A 25,009-nucleotide genomic window follows, 5' to 3' on the forward strand; every position below is an offset into this window, starting at 1 on the left:
GCTTAACAGCGTCAGGTTCTTTCAGCTCTCAGTCAGGTTGCAAAACATTCTGTGGATCTGGCAGAAATGGTCGTTGAAGCAGAGATTTTTCCAGTTGTACTTACCTGTCTGAAGGACAAAGATGAATACGTGAAGAAAAATGCTTCTACTTTAATTAGAGAGATTGCAAAACATACACCTGAGGTGAAAAAAAAAAAAACTTCAAGATATAATAATATATAGTAGTTAGTTTTAGTTTTTAAATAAAACATCAATTTGTTTATAGGGCCCAGGGTTTGTGCCACATGATCTAGTTAGGTCAGGGATTCTTATCCTCAGCGCTACTGACATTTTGGATTAGGTATTTCTTCGTTGTGGTATCTTGTGGGGAGCTATCCTGTACATCATATAATAGATGTTTAGCAGCATCTCTGGCCTCTGCCCACTAGATGCCAATAGCACCACTCTCCCCCAAGTGGTGACAATCAAAAATGTCTCCATACATTGCCAAATGTTCCCCAGGGAGCAAAATTGCCCCCAGTTGGGAACCACTGGGTTATATTAATGGAGTTCAAATTTGAAATCTCAGATTCTAATCATCTCCAGCTCTCCATTTCTGGACTGTGGGGACTGTGGGCCTTTGTCATCCTTACCGTTTTATGTCAGCTGGGAGAAGTGAGAATGATATTCTACCTCTAGGTTGGGAAAGACCAGAAAGGTCCCCTGGCCTAGTGTGGCTACTATAAATATAGGTGCTCTTACATGGTGATTTCTTGCTCTGAGTTCTTAGATGGGAAAGAAAGAGAGACAAAACAAGCCTGTGTCGATTCTGAAGTTGTATCTCTTTTCTGTGTATATTTTAACTAATCAATTTACATTTCATTAAAGTCCTCATTCTTTATTTCACTTAACATCTTTATTTGGTAGAGATTTTTCAAAATTGAAGTGCGCTCAGCTAGTGATCATTACTAGCAAAGGAGGAGGGTAATTAGGTTAGAATATTTCAAGTCTGACATTGTCTTTCAGCATTCAGTGATTAATCTGCTACATATTCACCCATTGTGATTGGGGGTTTTGGTAGTTAGCTAGTTATGAACTAGCCCTAGGCTTAGAGTCTAGGTGAGGAATTTTGACATCCATTATAATAGGGATAAAAGTTGTGCCATCGATGCATGAAAAATTGAAACACAGAGTAAAGCTCCTCACAGTATATTTGTGCACTTAAAATAGCAGGATTATTATACTGGTATATTTCTTTAATAGGTATAATAATTTCACCAAATGATACTTCAATTTTACCAGTTGTTTTTAGGCCCGAAATAAAGTGTGGTGTTGCTAAACTAATATTTAAAGATCATCTTATGCTTGGTGGTCCTGATTAGCTAGCTCTCATTCTTCTCTCTTAGCTTTCACAGCTGATAGTGAACGCAGGAGGAGTCGCTGCTGTGATTGATTGCATCGGGTCCTGCAAGGGGAATATAAGGCTGCCTGGCATCATGATGCTTGGTTACGTAGCAGCTCATTCTGAGAACCTAGCAATGGCGGTGATCATTTCCAAGGTTTGTTCCCGCTTCATTTCTTCTAGTTATTGCAGTGAGATATTCCAAGACAGAACCACAGATTAATACTCTCCCACAGAATATAAAATATAACTTGAGCAGAAAAAAATTATCTAAAAGTTTTTTGATTATGTCAGTGCTTATTAGCAAGTTTTCCAAAGCAATCCTTGAAGAGGAAGGTTTAGGTTACAGGAAGTTTAATTCAGTGTTTAATATGAACAAAATATGAACTCTCTTGAGTATCAGTTTTATCTGTATTTAAATACTAAATTTATTTGTATCTTGAAGGATTAATTTGTACGTATTTACAAACATGTAAAGCATAATTTGGTTAAAAACAACTATTATAAATGACATGGCCAGTAGTCATTTTCACTACTCTCAGAGGTCTATACATTCCTCCCTTTCCTGTCATTTGCGTAGGAGATGATGATGGCTAGGACATCCCGTTTTATCCACTTTCTCTCCTTCAGTTTTCACAAACTAATTTCTCTTCTTAGATGTAGGCAATTCGGAGCACACATCAGGTAGCAGTGTTTTTGTTTCCTTGCTCTGGGGATGTTGCCTTAATTCACAACTTCATGGAAACCCATGGCATAGTGCAGCTCCAACACATAGTAGGTGCTCACAAAATATATGTTGATGAGTAAACATTGATCTCCTGAAGAATGTTTCAAAGGCTGTGTGTTTATAGTGTGTGTGACGACCCTCGGGAATGTGGGTTTCTTATCAGCATGGAAAACCTGCTGCTGCATGTTAAACAGAAATGTGGATTTTTTAATCCCTTGCTAATCCTCAGAATAAAAAAGAGGCTCAGATCTTTGTTTTCTACCTATTCCAAGATAATCCTTTGCTTTACTCCCTTTATCCTGCTCTTTCCCTTTTCTTCTTCCATTACCATAGACTGTGATAGTGACTGGAGCAGCAGTGGCGCTTTCTGAAGGGCCACTGTAAGGGTGTTACTGGATTTGGATCCTTGGTTCTTTTGTGGATAGTCGGAAAGCTTACACATAGCAAGAATGATGAAAGAAGAAGAGATTGTTTTTGCTTCCTACGTTCCTTCCTCAAACTAACCAGGAAGCCCTTCCTTGGTCCAGGGTTGCTGCTGGCCTCCCCACTTGGTTTGTTTTTCAGTTAGTTGGAGATCAAGGTAGCTCAGCAGTTTGAGGCAAACCCCACGGTACTGTAGCACTCTCTCCTTTTCCTGTGTAATACCATAAGGACTAACAACAATACCTTACATTTAAATAATACCTTATAGTTTTGGAAGCACATTTACGTTCCTTAGCTTACCTGTTATTCATAACAGCTGAAGCCAGCAAGTCAGAGCTTTGGTTGGGGTGGAGGAGCTGTCTCCTCCTCCAACTTCTTCATTCTCATTACACCCTGCAAGTATGGGCTGTCTGGAAAGTTGCTTCACTCTGAAGACAGGTCTGATCTTTTGTATTGGCAGACATACATTTTTAGTTGTAGGAAAGAAGCCAATGAAGAAATATGGCAGGTCTCTTCAGGAATTGGTCTTAATAACCAAATTAAAAGGTGAAGAAAAAGAGTACCTGTTATGATTTCTGCAAAGTGGTGGCATGACCATGTGATACTGGTTTTTGTGGCACTAAACTTAATGTGATAATCCCAAATTAGTTAGAAAATTATGCCTGTACAGAATCTGGAATTAGAATTTGATTTGGTTATTTGTTTCTTCCTTGAGTATATAAACGATGATGTATTTGAGACCTTTTAGTTAATTCTGTTTTTATTATTTAAATAAAATTGAAGCCTAGGATGCACAATGTAAGCACATGCTATCTGTGTAACACAATCATTTCTACTTTGATGTTAAATCATGTTAAAATGGGCAAAATTATAGTTTGAAAGTTGACAGAAATTAATGGAAAATTATTTTTGTGCTGCTTCAGTAAAGGTATTAGTGAATATATTTCATCTAAAAGACACTTAGTATTCTTACTCATATTATTTATTTGATTTTGAATCTATAGCAGTTATTTTGTTTTCAGATTTATTATACTTGGTGAAAAGACTTTCTTTAAAGATTCTAAATTAACTTTTTTTAACAAAGGAAAATAAAAGATTTTAAAATCCGAAACATTTTTAGCTTGTCACAGTAGAATCTGGCTTTGCCTATTTCCTAGTCTGTGGCATCTGTCATTTGGTTAAATGCCTTCTATTTGGGGGGTAAAAGCTAGTAGAGATATTCTTACTTTAGTTGGATTGTTACAGATAATTAAGGTAATTTAGCTCTAGTCATTTTATTGACTTAAGAAATGACAGCCCCTGTGATGTGCTCATTTATTGAACCGTTTAGGAAAAAAGGGATCAAGGCCGAAATGATTTCTTCTAATGTTTGAGAGACACGGAAGACTCTTTAATCCTGCTCTAGATTCATAACACTTGCTCTTTTGATCAACGCTGCAGGGTGTACCCCAGTTGTCAGTCTGCTTGTCAGAAGAACCAGAAGATCATATTAAGGCTGCTGCTGCTTGGGCCTTAGGACAGATTGGGAGGCACACTCCTGAACACGCACGGGCTGTCGCAGTCACAAATACTTTGCCAGTTCTGCTGTCTTTGTACATGTCAGCAGAAAGTTCCGAGGATCTTCAAATAAAAGTAAGTGCTTAATTCCTAATTGTTTTATGAAGATTTGTTAGATTTTGACTTATTTTTAAAAATGTATAATTTAAAATATTTTAACTTTCATTATAGACATTATTGCTATTATAAGTCAAGAAATTCAAATTTATGAGAAGAATTGAGGTCACTCTTCTTTGAAAATGGGTTACCGTTGTCTCTAAAAATCAGTAATATATTTAAATAAAGTTCTCTACAGATGCAAAGTTGTTTTTTTATAAAATGAATGTATGGTTATTACATTCTATATTCCTATTGACTTATGGAATTAGAATTGAAGAATAATAGAATTTATGAGTTAGAATTTGCTGGAGAGAACTGTAGTCCATTTTACATTAAAAAATTGAGTCCAAAAGAATTTAAGGTATTTTTCAAAGGTATAATGTAGCTAGTCAGAGGGTATTCCTGAAGCCATAATTTACCTCTCTTAACTCCAAGGCTGCCTGATCTTTTAATTATATGTCTTGTATTTGTTCCTCCAAAAAATTGTTTATAAGATTCACTAGATTAAACATTTTTAAATAATGCATTTTTTAAAAGGAAGATTTTTCTGAAAAAATATTACCAGCTGCAAAAATGATTCACAAAACATGAATGTGAAGTAGGATGGAGTCTTTAATAATTTTAGAATTTAAAAGAAAGAAAAAAATGTTTCTCAATATAGTTCCTATTAGGAAAACATGTAACTTTTTGAAAACAGCTTTTAGAATTGACTTGGATTGAGGGAAGTTCACAGAAAAGATAATAATTCAAAATAAAATTAATAACAGCAAGTTAAATTACATTTAAATTTTAATTAAAACAGTAAATTAACAAATAGGAAAACACATTTGCTGAAACATAACTTTAGATGGTATAAAGTGGCAGGAAGTTTACTTGAACTATATAGTTGAGGGACTCTGAAAGTTATATATAGTGAACCATTTATTTGCATTATTTGGCATGTAATAATTTTTGAGGAAAAGACATTTATTACTGAGCCATAAATTAGAGGGGGTGGGGTTGGGTGGGGAAGCCGAGCAGTCATGTTTTGGGCATCCACCCTTTTTCTCTCTGTCCTCCTGGGCCTGGATTCCGAGTTCCTCATCCAGGCTCTCCTTTGCACACCACCTTTGACTCCAGGTAGAAGCAGCCACCCACAGATTTATCCTTCACCTTAACCAAGTGTCTGTAGTTCCTGAGCCTCTTTGGGGCTCAGCTGGAAAACATTGAGAATATGCTGTGCCTCTGGAGGCCCAGCTGGCTTTGTGGCGGTGAGGATGATCACTCAGCCTTTGGCAGTCCAGAGCTCTCCCTGGACCTTCCAAGTGGGCAACTCACCCCTGCCAGGTGCTACAGGAGAAGTGACACACGGGGACAGAGGTGGCCAGGAGCTGTCTCTTCTTCAGGAGTGGTTTCTGCCAACTCCTGCTGCAGGGCCCAGGCAAAGGCCCTGCTGGCCACATGCACCCCCATCACAGGGATTCGAGCCAGATACTTTCCTGGGGGTGCTTGGGGGTGTGGGCTGTGCTTCCTGGCCCCATTGCCTGGATGACATATACATTTTATAAAAGTGAATTTATATATGTTTGGTTATGTTTACATGTTTTTCTCTACAAATTCATTGAGGGAAGTTGATTTCTAAGGTTAATATTTTTTCATTTTTTTAAAAAGACTTTTTAGAGCAAAGCAATGATTTGATGGATTTAGAGCATCCCTCACGTTCTCCAGTGTTGAGTGTATTCCTTGGCAATGCTTGGAAGAGAGAGAAAAATTGATGGTGTGCTCTCTCAGGTCTTTTCTCATTTAACAGGTCTCTGTTATTTAACTTTCTGGTGAGAAACCAAAACTCTATGTCCAGTTTTGAGTTGTCCAAGTACAGCTGATTTATATATATGTAATTTTAACCTGTACAAGTAATCCTCTTTTGGCCTCATATTTCTTTAACTCATTATCATTGTCATCTTTCTCCTCCTCTTTCCACTGCCCCCAGCCTCCTGAGCATCTACTCCTTCCTCTGCCTCTTCCTCCCATCCCATCCCATCCCCCTCCCCCATATCCCCGTCTCCAGGGATCCCGTGGCTCTCTGCCTTCTCTATGGGCATAAGCTATGTCCAGGCTATAACAGTAACTCTGTTCAATTTAGAGCTTATTAACAGATAAGTTCTTAAATTTAAAATAATCTGTATCCTTTCAGATTCCTGCATTTAACAACTTCTATTTTCCTTTAAGTTTTAGAAATAAACTAAAGTAATACATGAGCTGGAGCCTGAATCATTAATAGTGGACTCATTAGTAATTATAGCTTGATTAATCATTGCAAATAGTTCCTTAGGTAGCACAATATATTTTTTATATACTACTGAGTTTATATAACTTGTTTTTTATGAATTATTATGATGTTATGTCGTGTACATATCATTAAAGTAAATTTGAAAACTTCACTTTTTGAAGTAAGATAACTTTTACTGTGTTTTAGTTTAACAAAGGTGGTTTTATTAGGTTAACTAATAGAACTTAAGTTTCTTCTGCATAGATTTGATATAGTATTTGCTTTTAGGAAGCACATTGTATGGTAAGTTAAAAAGTGAGATGTTTATCAGTCATTATCCTATCAGCAATCTTTCTAAGGCTTTAAGTCCATCTGAATATTTTCTTATTGTAGGGACTTGATCATTCTTTTTTCTTCCTCAAGTTCTCTTGAGTTCTATCAGTTGTTGCTTTAAAGGCTTTAGAATGAGAGTCCATTCAAGCCTGTTTGATTTGACACTATCTCAGTAGGGAAAAGTGTATCCGAGAGCGTCAAGAACTAATAGTATTTCTCATTTGTTATTCTGTGGCAGCTTTCAAATTATAAGGCCGTGTTGAAGTTCATTTTGTCCCATAGGCATGTCAGCTTCTGTAAGCATTCTCTAATAGATTCCCATCCAGGAGGACCAATAAGCAGCCTCTTGGAATTTCTCTCATGTTTTCTCTGGAGAAATGTCTGTTCAGACCCTTTGCTCATTTAAACTGGGTTATTTACCTTTTTATTGAGTTGTAAGAGTTCTTTGTATAGTCTGGATACAGTTTCTTATCAGATATGATTTGCAAGTATTTTCTTCTTTCTATGGGTTGTCCTATTTGTTCCTATGTTATTCCAAATACCTTAATAAAAACTGAAAAACTAATATTTTTTATCTAATAAGCTTACCTACATATATTTTGAAAATATCCAGGGAATTACATTTATACTTGTTTTGATTTAGAGGCATCATTTTGAAATGTTACATCTTAAGTTGGCATTTGAATCAGTTCATTCTGTTTAGTTATAAAACTAAGATAGTTATTGTTCCTACTTCATTTTTTTAGCAGCATTATTGAGATATAGTTCAAATACTATACAGTTAACCTATTTAAAGTATACTATTCAATGGTTTTTTGTATATTTACAGAATCATGAAGCCATAACCACAATTTCAGAACATTTTTATCCCCCACAAAAGAAACTCTGTACCCATTAGCTGTGACTCCATATATCCTCTGCCTACCCCCAGGCAACCATTAATTTACTTTCTGTCTCTGTGGATTTGCCTCTTCTGAACATTTCATTTAAATAGAGTCATACAATATATATGGCCTTTTGTGCCTGGCTGCTTTACTACTTAGTTTGAATTTCATGGTTCCTCCATGTTGTTTATGTATCAGTATTTTGTTCCTTTTTATTGCCAAATATTACATTGTATTGATATGTCATGTTTTGTTTATATATTCACCAGTTGATGGACATTGGATTATTTCCACTCTTGACTGTTATGCATAATGTTGCTATGAACATTATCATTTTTTAAAAAACAACTGTTATCTCAAAAAAAAAATCAAAAAAACGAATACAGTCTTGCTCTGTCACCTGGGCTAGAGTGCTGTCAGCCTAGCTCACAGCAACCTCAAACTCCTGGGCTCAAGTGATCCTCCTGCGTCAGCCTCCTGAGTAGCTGGGACTACAGGCATGTGCCACCATGCCCGGCTAATTTTTTCTATATATTTTTAGTTGTCCAGCTAATTTCTTTCTATTTTTAGTAGAGATGGGGTCTCGCTCTTGCTCAGGCTGGTCTCGAACTCCTGAGCTCAAACGATCCTCCTGCCTCAGCCTCTCAGAATGCTAGGATTGCAGGTGTGAGCCACCGCGCCCAGCCCACTGTGAACATTAGTATACAAGTTTTTATTTGGTTGTATGTTTTCATTTCTCTTGGGTATATACCCAGGGGCGAAATTGCTGGGTCAATAAGTAACTCTGTTTAACATTTTGAGGAACCGCTGAACTGTTGTTTTCCAGTGTACTACCAGCAGTCATGAGAGTTCCAATTTTTCTACATCCTTGCCAACTCTTGTTATTATCTTTTTGATTATAGCCATCCTAGTGGGTGTGAATTGGTATCTCATTGTGGTTTTGATTTGCATTTGCCAAATGGCTAATGATGTTCTTTTCATATGCTTATTGGCCATTCTTATATCTTCTTTGGAGAAATGTCTATTCAGACCCTTTGCTCATTTTAAATTGGGTTATTTGTCTTTTTATTATTGAGTTGTAAGAGTTCTTTGTATATCCTGGATACAGATTCTTATAAGATATATGATTTGCAGGTATTTTCTCCCATTCTATGGGTTGTCTTATTACTTTCTTGATGGTATTGTTTACAGCACAAAATACTTAAATTTCAATGAAATTCAGTTTATCTATTTTTGTTGTTATTGTTGCTTTTGGTGTCATATCTAAGAAGGCTTTGCCTGACCAAAGGTCATGAAGATTTATTCCTGTGTCCCTCCTTCATTTTAATAATTATGACTCTTCATGCCAGAATGCTTCCAGAACAAAAATAACTTTATGATAAAAATTTTAATTAGTCTTTATTAAAGATCATACATTAAAGAAAGCAATACTGCATTATTTTTGTTATTCCTCCAATTTTCTTTGAAAAACAATTGAAGTGGTATCGTTATTTGCATAGTATTGACAATTTTGTTAATTCTATGTATCTTGTTAAGAGATTAAAAAATAATGTTGTCACTTACTGATTTTTTTACAATAGCCCTAATAAGTGAGAATAGAGTCAGTTTTTAGAAATTACAAAAAAAAAAAAAGGATTTAGAACTGTAGATGCTACGCTAGTTCATAGAAAAACCAGGCTCATTTGCCCTTAGTAGATAGCCCAGGATTCCTCCTCTGGCATAATCATATATTTTATCTAAGCATAAACATTAGCTACTGAGTGCAGTGACAATTAGCAAAATTCATAATCTATTATTCATTAGTTAAAAGTAAGATATTACTTGATTTACTGAATTAGGTAAATAAAAGCGTTTGTTGACTCCAATAAATTTCTTTTTTTTTTTTTTTTTTGAGACAGAGTCTCACTTTGTTGCCCAGGCTAGAGTGAGTGCCGTGGCGTCAGCTTAGCTCACAGCAACCTCAGAGTCCTCGGCTTAAGCGATCCTACTGCCTCAGCCTCCCGAGTAGCTGGGACTACAGGCATGCGCCACTATGCCCGGCTAATTTTTTCTATATAGATTTTTAGTTGTCCATATAATTTCTTTCTATTTTTAGTAGAGACGGGGTCTCGCTCTTGCTCAGGCTGGTCTCGAACTCCTGACCTTGAGCGATCCACCCGCCTCGGCCTCCCAGAGTGCTAGGATTACAGGCGTGAGCCACCACGCCCGGCCAACTCCAATAAATTTCTATAACAATTCACAGTATGAAGTTGTAAGAACTACTTTATTTTGCTCACAGCCATAGATAACCAAACATAATGTATATCTTAAACCCAGCATATGACATAATCTTGTATGTAGAAAATCCTTAGGAATTCTCACACACACGAACTAATAAGAGTTCAACAAAGTCATAGGATACAAGATCAATGTAAAAGATCAATTGTACTTCCATATACTAGTAATAAATAATTCAAATATGAAATTAAGAAAATAGTTTTATTTACATAGCATTAAAAAGAATTAAATACATATAAATAAATTTAACAAAAGAAGTATAAGATTTGTACAATGAAAACCCTAAAACATTGCTTAAAAAATTAAAGAAGATATGAATAAATGGAGAGGCATTCCATGTTCATGGACTGGAAGATTCAATATTGTTAAGATGGCAATACTCCAAATTTACTGTATATTCAACATAATCTCTATCAAAATCCCAGCTGGGTTTTTCCCCCCAGAAATTGAGAAGCTGATCATAAAATTCATGTGGAAATGAAAAGAATCCAGACTAACAAAACAATCTTAAAAAAGAAGAAGGACTTACACTGCCCAATTTCAAAACATACCACAAAGCCACAGTAATCAAGATAATGTGGTATTTGCTTACAGAAAGACATATGTATCAATGGAATTGGCTTGAGCATCTGAAATAATCCCTTTTATGGTCAATTGATTTTTCACAAAGGTGCCAAGGCAATTTAATGTGGAAAGGACAGTCTTTTCAACAAATGGTACTGAGACAATTATTGCATCCTGAGGCAAAAATATTACTTTGGACCTTTATCTCATGCCATATACCAGAGTTAACTTAAAATTGATCATAGATGTAAGTACAAATTCTGAGACTATAAACTGTGAGAAGAAATTTAGGAGTAAATATTTGTGACCTTGGACCAGCCAATGATTTATTAGATATGACACCTAAAGCACAAGTGATAAAATTGATATATTAAGTTTCATCAAAATTAAAAACTTTTATGCTTCAAAAGACACCATTAATAAGATGAAAAAACAAGCCATACAAACTTGGAGAAAATATTTATAAATCATATATTCAAGATAGGATTTATATCTAAAATATATAAAGAACTCTTACAACTCAATAATAAGAAGACAGCCCAATTAAATAATGGGAAAGAAAATTTGAATAGACATTTCACCAGTGAAGATATTCAAATGGCCAATTAGCAGATGAAAAGACATTCAACATTAGTCACTAGGGAAATGCAAATCAAAAACATAATGAAAAAAAAACAAACACCATCATGAGATATTACTTCACACCCACAAGAATCCTATAATTAATAAAACGGACAGTAACAAATGTTGACCACCACGTCAAGAACCTTGAACCCTCTAACATTGCTGGAAGGAATGTAAAACGTTGCAGTTACATTGAAAAACAGTTTGGCAGTTTCTCAAAATATTAAACATAAATTTATTTTTATCATTCGACAATTCCACTTCTGTTTACCCAAGAGACATGAAAGCAATTGTCTACACAAATCTTCATAGTTGCATTATTCATAATAGCTCAAAGTGGAAACAGCCTAAATGTTATCAATTGACGAATGGATAAACAAAATGTGGCAAATCTGTGTAATGGAATACTATCTGACAATGAATAGAAATGAAGTAGTGATACATGACACAACATGGATGAACCTCACAAACATTACACTTAGTGAAAGATGCTAGGCATGAAAATTCACATATTGTGTGGTTTCATTTAATATGGATTGTCCAGAAAAGTCAAGAAAATGACGTTTAGAAACAGAGAGTAGATTAGTAGTTACCTGGAGCTGGTAGGGGTGAGAGTGACTTCAAACGGGCATGAGGTTTCCTTCTGGGATGATGAAAATGTTCTGAAATTAGATTGTGGAGATGGTTGTACAATACTGCAGATTTTATTTATTTAAAATTATTGAATTGTGTACATGAGTGAAATTATGGTATGTAAATTATATCTTAATAAAGTTGTTAGAAAATTTTAAGTTCAGATTTAGACATGTAAACAAAATTTTAATAGTTCTATCATGCTGGATAACATAGCTGATTATTATGACATACATTCTATCTAGACGAATATAGTCATAAATTGAGTATATTTCTTCCAAATGAAAGATTGTAAAGCTCAGTGAATTTCTAGTGTCATTAGACTCTTTTCTAGAGTCTTTGATTAATAACTTGACAATACATCATCAACTTGAAACTATTAGAATTAGATTGTCTGCATGGTACAGTGGATGTGATTTCTGCTATACTGTTCATTGATCATATAACCGATAGCAGTTAAATTTGTTGGCTTGCTAAGGTCACCATGATCTTAAGATGGTTCACAAAGGTATAACCAATTGTGTTGGGAATCAAGAGTTTAGTTCTAACTTGTTATACTACATGTGGAAAAAATCTGGGCTGCATATTTTACATTCCTTGTTTCATTTAATCTAATTTATAAAACAATGTTTGAGGACAAATGTGTCAAGAAATAAGAGGTTATACAAGACTGCTTAGCCTGGGTCTCTGAAAAACCTTAAATTCAAATTTATTGATAGCACACATGTGATAAAAGTTTTCGATGAACCCACTTACCAATTATAAAACTCTTGATGTGAAAATCAAAACACTGCTTGACATTTCAAGAGCATTGTTTAACATCAGTATAAAATAAGATTAGGATTCCAAAAGACCAGGTTGGCTAAGGCCTCCAAGAAAGAATAAGTAAATAGAGGAAAGGCCGCAAGGATGCGCTGCAGCACCAAACCACAGACAGGCAGATGTGGAATCTTAGCGGAAAACAACTATAGAAAAACCCAATTGTTGCAAAGCTTTCCAAAGTGAAGGGGACAGGCTTTAATACAAAGAAACAGAATTACAACCAGCCATGGCCTGAGAGCTGGCTGCAGTGATGTGTTGTGGTCACATTCGGGCCCTTCTCCAGCCACATTTGTGGCAGGTTGTCAGCACCACGTGATGCCACTTTGAAATACACGGGAGTGCTAAGGGGAGTGGGAAGGTACACGTGGTACCTGTTCCTTTGCTTATCGGTCATACACTCTGTATTGTTGAGAAGAGCTTTCCTCTGCAGTTGAGTAGAGCCTGTCTGTTTTGCTTCTGTTTGTGAATGGGGAAGTGTCTACCCATGACCTACAGCAGCATATCTACAAATGCTCATTGACTGATGCACACTGTAGACATTTCTGACTACCTGTGTATAAGCAGTGAGATCATCTGGAGAACATAGAACCTGATAGTGAAATTCTACAAAAAACTAAGTTATTTTCTCATGTTTGTTGATTGGAAGAAACAGGTTGTACTAGTTATCTCACAGTTTGATATGTATACATTTTTACACTAATATAGTACATACTAATTTATAGTTTGTAACTTTATGCTTTAGACTTTTAATTTGCTCATTCATATTTTAAGAGCTCAGTAATACACTGTGCTTTTTAGGTTTAATAGGAAGACAATTTGTAGGGTACTCTCTGACAAAACCAACCAATGAAAGAGTTTTTCTGAGAATTTTTTAAAAAATGAAACAACTGCAGGTTAGACCAGGAAATTGATTTTATTTTCAAATTCCAGAAACGTGAGATATGAATTCTTGTTAAGTCTCTCATTGGTTACTTACTTTTGCATGCATTTTGCTTTGCATTTCAATAGAGTAAAAAAGCCATAAAGAATATCCTACAAAAATGCACCTATCTACCAGCCCTTGAACCATTTCTATATGATGCTCCTCCCAACATTCTGAAGCATGTTGTTGGACAGTTCAGTAAGGTAAGAAATGCTCTCTTAGCCTGTCAGGAGAGGAAGAAAGATAAAATGATTTGTTAACTTATTTTTTCTGTTGGTTCCATGGTTTTTTGTGTTAAGATGGGGGTCAGAGTTTTACTACTTAACTCTCACTGATGTGTATTGACAGTGAAGGTAAGATAGGTTAATAAAGCTCACATATAAATGAAACACTTCATCCCTCCTCACATTTTCCTCACAGCCTCTGTACTATCTTACAGTGTTCTCGGGAGGTAAAAATTTCCTAACAAGGTACTTTATATTGATAAGCAACTTTTAGTAATTTTCCCAGTGTCTTTTAGTCTCACTCAGCTGGGAACACTGCAAAGATTTTATAAAGACAGGACAAAAGTCTCTGGGCCGCTGAAATATTTTTCACAAAGTCCATGTACTTTATTGGAGATGCTCTCAGACAGTAATTTGGAGCATACTGACTTATTTTATGAACAATTTTAACAAGTGTAGCTGTCATATTTCTTAGATCATTGCAGACTAAATGATGGTAAATGGTAGTAAGGTAGAAAGGTCGAGCTGACAGAAGTGGGCACAGCCAGCAGAGCTGATTACTGATAGAAAAGGATGCGAGAGAATGAATGCGTTACCACAGTCACTGAGAGTCAGGATGCTGACCCTAAGCTGCCAAGAACTGGTTAAGTTATGCTTAGTGTATTTGACTTTGGAAAATGGGGTCTGCACAGGTAGTATCCCGTAGTGGCTGTGAGCTCAGGCTCAGGAGTTGGAGTACCTGGGCATCCCATACCAGCTCGTGTTCTTTAGCAAAGTCTTAACCTTTCTAAACCTTAGTTGGGTTGCCAGTAAAATGGGAATAATTGTTAATTATAATTATAATTAATTAATAATTATTATTAATGGGAGTACTCATTACAATATTTCCTAGGCTTGTTGTAAAGAGTAAATGAGATATTGCATGTTAAAAGTTTAGCTCAATCCCAGGCACGTATTTCACACTTATAAAAACAAAAACAACCAAAGAGTTGTTTTTAAGAAATAAAACATGCAAATGGTAAGGCTAATTAAAAAGGTTTTTTAAAAAATGAATGGAGAGGGAAAATTCATTTGAGTAATCAGTTATAATGCTATATAAATGAGGAGCTACTGTTGGTATGCTACATTTCTACAAATAATGCACAAAACTATATATTTTTATAACTTTTAAAGTAGGCCCTGCAGGTAAGTAGGTCTAGTTTTAGGTGTCTATCTGAAAGACAGACTGTACTAACAGCTTTCAGTTCTCCCAACTCTGTCCATGATCTCCAGTAGCTCAACTGACTCTCAAGTACCATTGCTACCGGGAAGGAGAGGTTTGACGTTGCTGAAGCCTCCTCAGGGTACAGTTCTGTGTATCAAACACCTGTGTCCTTAATCAAACTTTTTTTCCTCTCTTAGTTACATGGGCTGCAGGAGATATAATGGCTTGCCCCCTTGACAAAGCGACTAACTAGCCAAATCATGCAGAGAAACAGCTAAATTACCACAAGGGGAAAATTGATCCATTTCTTTAGTTGTCTGTATTTTTGGTTGCTAAGTAAGAAATTGGCCAGCTAATTTGGTCATCTGAGAGGGAGACGGGATAAGGGCCTGAGTGGATCATCTATAAATAGGGTCGTTGGCTCTTACAAACAGGTAGTTGACATTATTTCTGAAAGTTTCATTTTGTTGTTTAATCTTTTAGGCTAATGAGTGAGATATTCTAGTTTTATTGAACTTGCTATGAAAATGAACACTAACCTATGGTGAGGTCAAAATAAGTAAATAAAGTCAGTAGGATTTGTGAAAGTTTGATAGCCAAGGTAAAATAAAGACAGTATCCCATATCATATACTCTTTTGATGGGACTTCAAGGATATTTGCTTAATCTAAGGATACCAAAACACTAAAAAGAGGTGAGAAAGCAAGGCAGAAGGTGAAAAGATATTAATGTGGCAGTAATTAATGTGGCAGGAAGTAATGAAAATTCTCCAGGTCAAACAAAATATTTAAAACTGATCTATTCAAGTCCTGCAGAGAGGAAAGAAAAAAGCTCTGATCTATGGCTAGTCCATTTTTTAGAAATACATACCAGTGCAGTCTTTTATTGTCCAATTGATTTGTATTGCCATTCTATTAGCAAGATCCTTTTGTAGTTTTAGTTATTTGTTAAATGCCTACAGGTACCCTGTACTTTTAAGCATTGGGGAATAGACAAAAAAGAATAAAATAAAGTAGTTCTTCAAGTAAATTTATAATCTAGCTGAAGACAGCAGACAAAACAGAAAACACTTCAATGTTCTGGACTTTGCAATAAACTTTTTTTTTTTTTTTTTGAGAAGGAGTGAGTGAATGTAGTCTGAGGTATTCAGAAAGGGCTTCAGTGGGGGACGTACAGGCGAAAAGAGCTGGTCCTTGAAGAAAGAACAAGATGAAGCGGGGACAAGGGGTGCTTCTGTCAGAGGGATAGCAGGAGCCACCGAGGAGGAGAGCAGGAATCCCCACAGTGTGAGCCCATCCTCTCCCCAGGACCATCCTGGTCTGGCCAGTCTTGCATAGTACATTTCTTCATCTTCATTGGCTTTTTCCTTTCCACACACAAACATGCTCAAGTCTCCTCAATCCTAAGAACAAAATCTGAAACACCTGTAACCTTTAGTTCTATCCCAGCTTGCCCTCAACCTACTGATTCCCTTCTCTTTCTGAAACTTTAAAGTTTGACTTGACTTGACTTCTGATGTTTTCCTTAACTGCTGTTAATCTGACTGCCTCAACTTTCCATCTACACGCAACTGCCTTTACTTAATTCTTCAGCACTCTGTTGTCAAATCCAGTGATTTTTTTTTTTTCTCATTGGTTGCTTTTAAAAATCTTCCCTTGGATTTGTTGATTCCTTACTTTCCTGATTCTTCTTCAGTATCTTTAATATCTTCTCAATTTCCCTTCTCTACCTACTGTTTAGTACATTCATTCATTCATTTGTTACACATTTGTCGAGTATCTATTAGGTACCAGACAAGAGGGAATTGAATGAATGTATAGTTTCTACCTTCAATGACATTTCTGTATGACAGACATATAAATGGATAACTAAAATATTGTGGTAAGTGCACTGGTAGTGGTTTGGCAGAAGGCTACGAGAGAAGAAAAGAACTCAACGTAACCTGGGATGAGAGGATGGAAGTGTCCCAGAGAAGGTTTCTTACAGGAGGTAACGCTTGAGCTAAAAGTCTTAAAAAATGCCTACGAGTTAACCAAGCAAAAGGGGGAGTTTAGGAAGAGGAAACAGCATGGGCAAAGGCAAGAAAGGGCACAGCATGCATGCTTTGATGTTATCGAAACAAAATTTAGGATGTCGATGGTGGGTAAGGTGGCTGGATAGGTAAGGAGCTGGTATTTAGGCACAGAGGAATCTCTGTGCCTTGTTAAGGAGCTTGCCTTTCCATTTTGTAGGTAGTGGAGACACCTTGAATGGATGTGAGCTTTATGTTGTACATTTATGAGTGGATGTCCATTGCCTTTGCCCATGTTCATTGCCTTTATTTCATCTTCACAACATAAAAAGTTAATACATTTCTAAAACGAGTGTATTCCACTTCAAGTAATTATCAGATTTGGCTCATTATGTTATAGGTATATTGGGCATAAATTCTCTTTTACATTTTCTCAGATACAGTATTGCTTTTTAATAGTAATAATCTAACTTGGAAAAGAAAAGCTGACATCTTTATGTGCCTCACCTTTCAAGGTGCTGCCGCATGATGGCAAAGCTCGGCGACTCTTTGTGACAAGTGGTGGACTTAAAAAGGTTCAAGAGATAAAAGCAGAACCTGGTTCTGTCCTTCAAGAATACATCAACAGTATTAACAATTGTTACCCAGAGGAAATAGTAAGGTGAGGAAAAATGGACTTTGAGAAGGTCAATATCATAATGTAGTTTTTCTGGTTTTAAATGTAGATTTTATATCCACTGTGCCAAAATGTGGACTTTGAAATACTACATGAGGCCAATGTATACCTTTATTCTCTCTGGATCTCTCCTCCTGCAATTAAATAATGTTCTAATTGATACACACATTTCCAAATCAAACTGGAATGTCACTTAAGACATTTCTGTCCTAACATGCATCACTAAAGAGTACCCAAATACAGAATTCAAATTAAACTAATAGTTTTTAAATTGTGAATTCCTGATTTAGAAAAGGCCTACAGATTCTGATTTTCACAGTTCCTTGAATATTACTTTTCTGCCTTAAGCTCACCTTTACATGAAATGGAGTATTACAAGTAGAAAAGAGACGTTGAGTAACAAGAAGAAAGTTACTATCTAAATGCAAAAAAAAATTAAGTAATGTTTATCATATGCAGGTACCTCGGAGTAAGGTAGCAAGATGCCATTTTCAAGATATTTTTTTAAATGAAATTGATTTGCAGAGCATTAAACCTAAGCCTCAGTTCTTATAAGCCTGAGGGAGAGCTATACCACTAAACCCCAAATAAATAAAAACAAAGTTATCAAGAAAAGATAGAATGATTTAAACTGAATCTTGAAAAATGCCCACAAAGAATGCAGAATAAAAGACATATTTATCTATGTTTTTCTAGTCCTGCATTCATGTCTTATTTTCTTCAATTAGAAAATATAAATTGATTTTTAAAACATATACTATGACATACCAATTATAATTTGTATCTGTTCATTCTTTCTATTTAATATTAATGGCTTTTTAATACATATAGTAACATTGATTTTAAAAGCCAAAAATAATTTTAAGCTTAAAATTTGTTTTGTATTCACATATATTCACCCAGTAAATTTTTTCCAGAGTTGCAAGTTTATTACGCACTTTTGGGAAGTTTATGAGAACTCTTTGACCAAAAGAGTTCTGATAAGTCAGCTTTGAAAATATTTATATATGTATCAAAGGAGTAGTATATCATAAAATGTATAGCTACTATATATAATTATTCAATTTTATATTTTAAAAGTTTGTATAACAAAATATGTGTGAAACCACTAAATGAAAGAAATGCGAAAACCTTTTATCAAGAAAATAAAATTAATTTTTATACATGAAATACATGTCCCTTCAGGAAGAGTGCTATTTTATATAAGTTTAAAATAACTTTCAATGCAATTTTCTAACAAACAAAATTATAGAAAGATGAATAAAGATAAACTTAAAGGGGCCCCGAAAATGGAATGACCTGTAAGAATCAACCAATGATAGGTGCTTTCTTGAAAAGAAATTTTTCTTTCTGTTTTTTTTTTTAGGTGTCTTTTAACTAAGCACCAGGAGAAATTGAACACTCAGTCACATTAGACTTTAATCTGGTGCTTTGTCAAAATATTATAGTAAATTTTTAACTTCTCGAATTCTGTGAGCTGGCATTTCACGTTAAAAATTGGCTAATTATCATGAAGAATTTGGTTAGCTGACTAACGTTTTCAAAATTCAGATTTTTTTAAAGTATTAGGTTTTATAAAATGGTGTTTTATAGGAATCTTTGAAACGTCTTTCTGTGAAATAGACAAATCTAATTCCAAAATGGTTTCGTTTTTACAATTACGTAATTCTCAAGAATCACTTGGTGATACCTATTTTAAACTAATTATTCTTTATAAGATAGATTATCAACTGATACATTCTCTCATCTGTTACTAGCCTAAATATTTATTTCATATTGCTTTCCAATTTTAGTAATCTTTAAAAATGTTTTAATAAAGGTAGGTAATATAAGAGGAAAGGGGCCCGGACTAGACGTTAGGAGACCCAAGTTCTAGGCCTGGCCCACTCCACAGCCATAAGATGAACTCCTTTGTCTTCTGAATCTCTGCCTAAGCTGGGGAGGGGAGTGGCTTTTGGGAAACATCTACTTTGGGGAGGGAGACATGTACACATCTGCCATTCAGCATATTCTGGTAGCGTAACAATATAATAATAACCCCAGTTCTACAGGGGTGTAGGATAAGGTTAATCCACTTACATTCTTAAAGGACATTCAGAGGTAAGTTGGGATAGCAGTGGTTGACAGCCAGAGGGAAGTTCCTGTTCTTTTTTTGGAGGTTCATTTTGGTTCTTCCATGGGGAGTATGGCTAAAAGCTCAGGCTGAGGTATCAAGCAGACCTAGATTCCTCTCTCGGTTCCAGCTACTTACTATGTGACCTTGAAGGCAATATTTAACCCTTTTAGCCACAGTTTCTGCATCTGTAAAATGTAGATAAAGAACATTACCTATTATAGAGTTAGAATTAAATGAGATAATGCTTAGCCAAAGGGCTTATACATAGGAAGAATTCAGTTCAGTAAATATCTGTTATTGTCCTCTTCCAGCACCTCCATTCTCATTTTTCTTTCTATGGAGATTAAGTAACATTACCAGGTGAAGCAAATTTAATATTATTATAATATTGGAGAAACTATGTAGCAGCACTTGGCCACTTACTATTTTTCGCTACTTGTTTTGTTGGTAAATGCATGTCAAGCAAATTTTTGTTTCATTTTTTGCAAATGACATAAATAAAAGTTATTCTGGTTAGATTTAAATTGCCTTTAGTTGCTAATGTTGCCTTTAGTTGCTTTTTCCTGATGAGAAGCTACTTTTGAATTCCTGAGCATCAGATAGACTGTAATTGGAATGGGGCTTTCTAACAGTTAATGGACAACTTGATGCATTTATTTATGGGTCTGTGTACTGAGATACATAGGCAGTGTGTTTGCATTTATGGGCAGTTAAGTAGTGCTATGTGTGTGCTCTGCTGATGGGGGTGAAAGGAATCGGTGCTGAGCACATCCTCTTCCCGTTGGGAATTCTGGAGACTAGGAAGTCTCTGAGATCTTTGGGGAGAGAAATATAGGGTGCTAGCTTGGAAATTAGCCAGGTAAAGCCTCTAGAATTATTGGTACATCCTAATTGATTTATTGGGGACCTTTATTTTAAAGCACACTGTTCAATAGAAATATAATGTGAGCCACATATGTAATTTCAGATAGTCTGGTAGCCACATTTAAAAAAGTAAAATGAAGTCTGAGCAGCATAGCAAGATCTTGTCTCTACAAAAAATAAAAAAAATTATCCAGGCGTGGTGGCGTGCACAACTCTGAAGTCTGAGGCAGGAAGATTGATTGAGTGCAGAGGTGTGAGGTTGCAGTGAGCTATGATGACACCACTGCACTCTAGCCTGGGCAACAGAGACAGACGCTGTCTTTAAAAAAAAAAAAAAAAGTAAAATGAAACAGAGTAGAGTAAATAAATTTTAATATTTTTGTTAACCTAGTATATCCAAATATTACAATGTCAATTTGTAGTCAATATAAAAATTAATGAATTATTTTATATTTTTATACTAATTTTTGAAATCTGGTGGGTATTAATAACATTATATTAATAAATACTATATCATTAAAGGCATACATTTATTAATATGTGTTAAATTAAGTATTTGACACATTAAATATTAATAAATGGATTTATTAATAATTTAATTAAAATATTAAAGATATTTTAAAATCTACCTCTTGCATTTAGATAAAAGTAACTCTCTGGTATCTGGCACATTTATAAGGCCTAGGAAGGTGAGGTCTGCTTTAAAATTTGTGACTAACTCAGACAGAGAAACAGTTACGCGTTCCTAAGTGTAAGAACACTTTGAAGACACCCATGATGAAGGACAATTTTTTCAAGGGTAGGAGGCCTTTAGAGGAGAAATATTCTTTAAGGTAGCTTTTTACACATATGTACATATGTATCTGTTTATGACTGCCTATGAGTACACTATTGAGAAAATACAGCTCTGTGTTTAACTTGACAAATTATAGAAGAAATTAATGTAATATAATGATGAGTTTTTAACTCAAGCATCTAGGCATAGATAAAGATGACTAACAAAGCACAAAGCGAGTCCCTAACATTAGGCTTTATCTGGAGAAAATGCCCTCAGGGGCCTAATTTCAAATATTTGGGGAATTTTAAAATTATACTTCCATAGATTTTTAAATCCATTTATTACAGAATAACTGCCAAATTTCATTTGACATACTTTTATATGCATGTAAATTCTTTCCATGGTATATTAAGCATCCCACAATGCATCAAATATACTTAATATTTTTATACTCACTTTTAAAAAATATTCAGTTTATAAATATACATTTATAGTACTTCAGATGCCCAAGAACCAACAAAAATGATTAATTTCCTAGGTTTGTGTGATACAACTATTTGTAAGCCATTTGTTAATAGTATTTAAATGTGAATTATACTCCCAGAAATTTTTGTTTTTGAAGGTGACCAGACCTGATTAAAACATGTGCTGAGAATGATCTCTAAGGCAATCATAATGCAATTGATTAGTAACAATAGACTGTGTAGTCTAACTTATTAAAAAAATCTATTAGCTCTGATCCTTAAAGTAACATTAGTTACTTGACATAATACAATAAAGCCTCTGTAATAAAATATTATCACTGGATTGAAATCTCTTGCTTGGAAAATGTCCCCTTTGCCATTACATTTATACCCCTTAAGTTTTTGCTACTTCTCTGGCGCAGTGTTGTGAGTTGGTATTCTCTTCTCGATAGTCTCTAACCTTATACACAAAGCATTACTGGAGCATTTGAGGTTTCATTCAGAATTATTTCAGATACATTCCTTATATTGAATCTTTTCTGCCTGCTGCGTTGAGTCTGCTCATAAGTCTCTAACAGCCAATTTTCTTTTTCAGGTATTATTCCCCTGGATATTCAGATACACTTCTGCAGAGGGTGGACAGCTATCAACCACTTATTAACTAAGTAAAGTTACATCTTTATGCTCAAATTCACAGCAGAGTAGTTATGGATAACAGTTGTTAAAGCTCTTTCTAAATATTTGAACTAAGTACATTTTAGATTTATTCAATGTGAAATACTTTTATAGATAATATTGTCTAAATTTATGTAATACTTTAACAATTAGTAGCTTGACTATATGAGGAACTATTCATGGTCACTGCTAGTATAGGATTTGCTCTAAAGGTAGATTTAAAAGAGACATTAAAGAATTTTAAGGCATTTGTTATTGTTCTATTAAAAAACCACCCCCCACCCACCACTAGATATAGACAAGAGATGGTGTTCAAAAACCCGTAGTTATTTTGGCCAATTCTTCATAGGCATAGGCTAGGAAAACCGTCCTTGCAAATTACACAGTAAGATATAGAAGGGAAATTGTTGAAAGAGGAAACTGATGACAAGAATACAGAACACTTGGAAAGGGATTCTGATGCTGGTTACATATGGGCATTAACCTGACACACAGACTCTGTGGATAACCCATCAGGTTCTCCTAAAAATTTAGGAAGGCGCTCCTCTTTATCACAAGTCTTCTCCACGATACCTAAAGTTCCTTTCCTGGGGCTGGAGAGGGGACAAGTCCGTACTGAGAGTTACACTCCTGCAGACATGCTCTCCGTTTCACTGAAAGGTTTCTTAGTCCAGCTCTGCTCATGAATGAGCAAGGAAGCAGATATGTAAAATGGGTCCACAGTATTCCCTTGTCCTAGCTTCACTTTCCCAGAAGTCACATTTTCAGGGCCTTAAGGAATAATTTGAGAAGAATACCATCAGGCTCAGACTTTTACATGCATTCTCACTTGGAAAGCTGTAAAGCGGTGGAAGGGGGTTTCAATAAAATTTTAAATGAAAACAGCACTGGAACTGTCCCTTTCATTTTTCGTATCCGGTGTGTTTTTGACCTGGGGAATATGTGATTTGGATTTTGGGGCCTTGGCTAGTTGGTGTGTGTGTGTCTTTTGATCTGAAGGGATATTACTTCTAGTGCTTTCTCCTGGAGGCCCAAGAGGAGGTGAAGGTAGCCCAGAGAGCCCCAGGCCACAGTGTGTCCAGTCTGCCTCTGTTTTCAGGCTTCCTTCTTGGACTCTGATTTTTTTTGCTTTTTGTTTTTTTTAATTCGAAAGGAGCCTACCCATTTATTTATGGTATTTTATAGATTCATCTCTGTCATCGTTGTTCCCCAACAGTGCATAGTTTTGTTGTGTATTTTAAAACTTTATCATACCCAAGATTGCCCCATTTCTTTATGCCTTATGTCAGGCTAAGATTGCTGCTGATTTCATTTCTTTAATACTTCCTTGAGTCTATTTTGTTTCCTTGCAGCAATTTCTTTGACTCATTGAATAGGAAAATGTAATTTTTATTCCCAATTTTGTAGCTTTCCTTTCTCTCCTTCCTGCCTGCCCAGCTCATCTTATGAAGCTTTTTAACAATCTGAGAAAATAAAAGTAGCTTTTATTTTTCTTCATTAAGGCTATTTTTCTTAGATGACCATGTTGGTAATGAGAGAAACTAGTTTGTCTGGGTTAAAACCTCCTCAGATATTATTGGAAGAGTCAATTTCCTATTATGTATTTTTTGCCCTTGTACTTTATAGGTGAAGTTTTTCACTTCATATATCATTTCATACTTACCAAATAGTACTAAACTAACAAAGTGATAAAATATTTAATAGTGTTCAGATGGGTTGTTATGTCTCTTAACATAAAACACTTTAAGCAAAATGAAGCTTTCCTTACTTTTTGAAAAGTCTGTTGTGAGATTTTTTGAAAAAATAAAACCAAAATATTTTCCATTTGGTGCTAGAGCAAAAATAATGTCTCTCATTGATGATATCCTGATATTTTCACCCCTGGCTCAAATCTTGTCAATTCGAATTCTCTGTGTAGACAAACCTCTGTCCCACTGCTCCCTACCCACCTCCCACCCCCCAACCTGGGAGTTTATTCAAAATTCGTCTATCATTAGGACCTGTCAATTTACACAAACAATTATTTTTAGGACTTCAGTTCAGAAGCAGAATTGTTTGAACCTTATTATTATAGATTCAGTCAGTTTACCTGTTGTGAAAATAGGTAAAATCAGTAGTACCAGAAAAGAAATGTTGGAAACCTGGGTTCTAGTCACTATTTTGTTATTTTGTTAAGTAGTAAGGGGGATAATACTCGCTCATCTCACTCATAAGACGCTTATGAAAATAACCTCCCATGGTGCATGTAACAATTTTGTAAATGATTCCATTTTTTGCAAACCTGACATGTGACTAATGGGAAATCTGATAGTCCATGACAGATGACACATTTTGGCCAGCAATTGTGTGGTATCGCCCAGACCCCGCACTCTTAGATAAGTGGAGTTTAAACCAGGTGATTTATGATAAAGAAAGACTACATTTCCTGCCCTCATGGAGTTTTCTAATATAAACACCTTTGCCCAGACGGAGTGGAATAAGGCACAGGACCCTGAACACAAAA

At 35.4% G+C, this 25,009-nt stretch overlaps 1 protein-coding gene across 2 annotated transcripts in view; it reads left to right on the top strand.

Moving 5' to 3' along the window:
* The window catches only part of SPAG6 (sperm associated antigen 6), a 59,979-nt gene extending 36,586 nt beyond the window's left edge, over positions 1–23,393 (top strand). Inside the window, exons 6-11 of one of the 2 annotated variants that reach the window (XM_069458826.1) lie at positions 10–183; positions 1,386–1,538; positions 3,972–4,163; positions 13,581–13,697; positions 17,449–17,594; positions 22,427–23,393. In XM_069458826.1, the coding sequence (XP_069314927.1) occupies positions 10–183; positions 1,386–1,538; positions 3,972–4,163; positions 13,581–13,697; positions 17,449–17,594; positions 22,427–22,496 (852 nt within the window). In that variant the 3' untranslated portion in view covers positions 22,497–23,393. The remainder of the gene's footprint in view (positions 1–9; positions 184–1,385; positions 1,539–3,971; positions 4,164–13,580; positions 13,698–17,448; positions 17,595–22,426) is intronic. The other variant, XM_069458827.1, reaches the window with a different exon arrangement.
* Positions 23,394–25,009: the final 1,616 nt, after the last annotated feature.

This window comes from Eulemur rufifrons, chromosome 25, assembly GCF_041146395.1.
Source record: "Eulemur rufifrons isolate Redbay chromosome 25, OSU_ERuf_1, whole genome shotgun sequence".
NCBI lineage: Eukaryota > Metazoa > Chordata > Mammalia > Primates > Lemuridae > Eulemur > Eulemur rufifrons.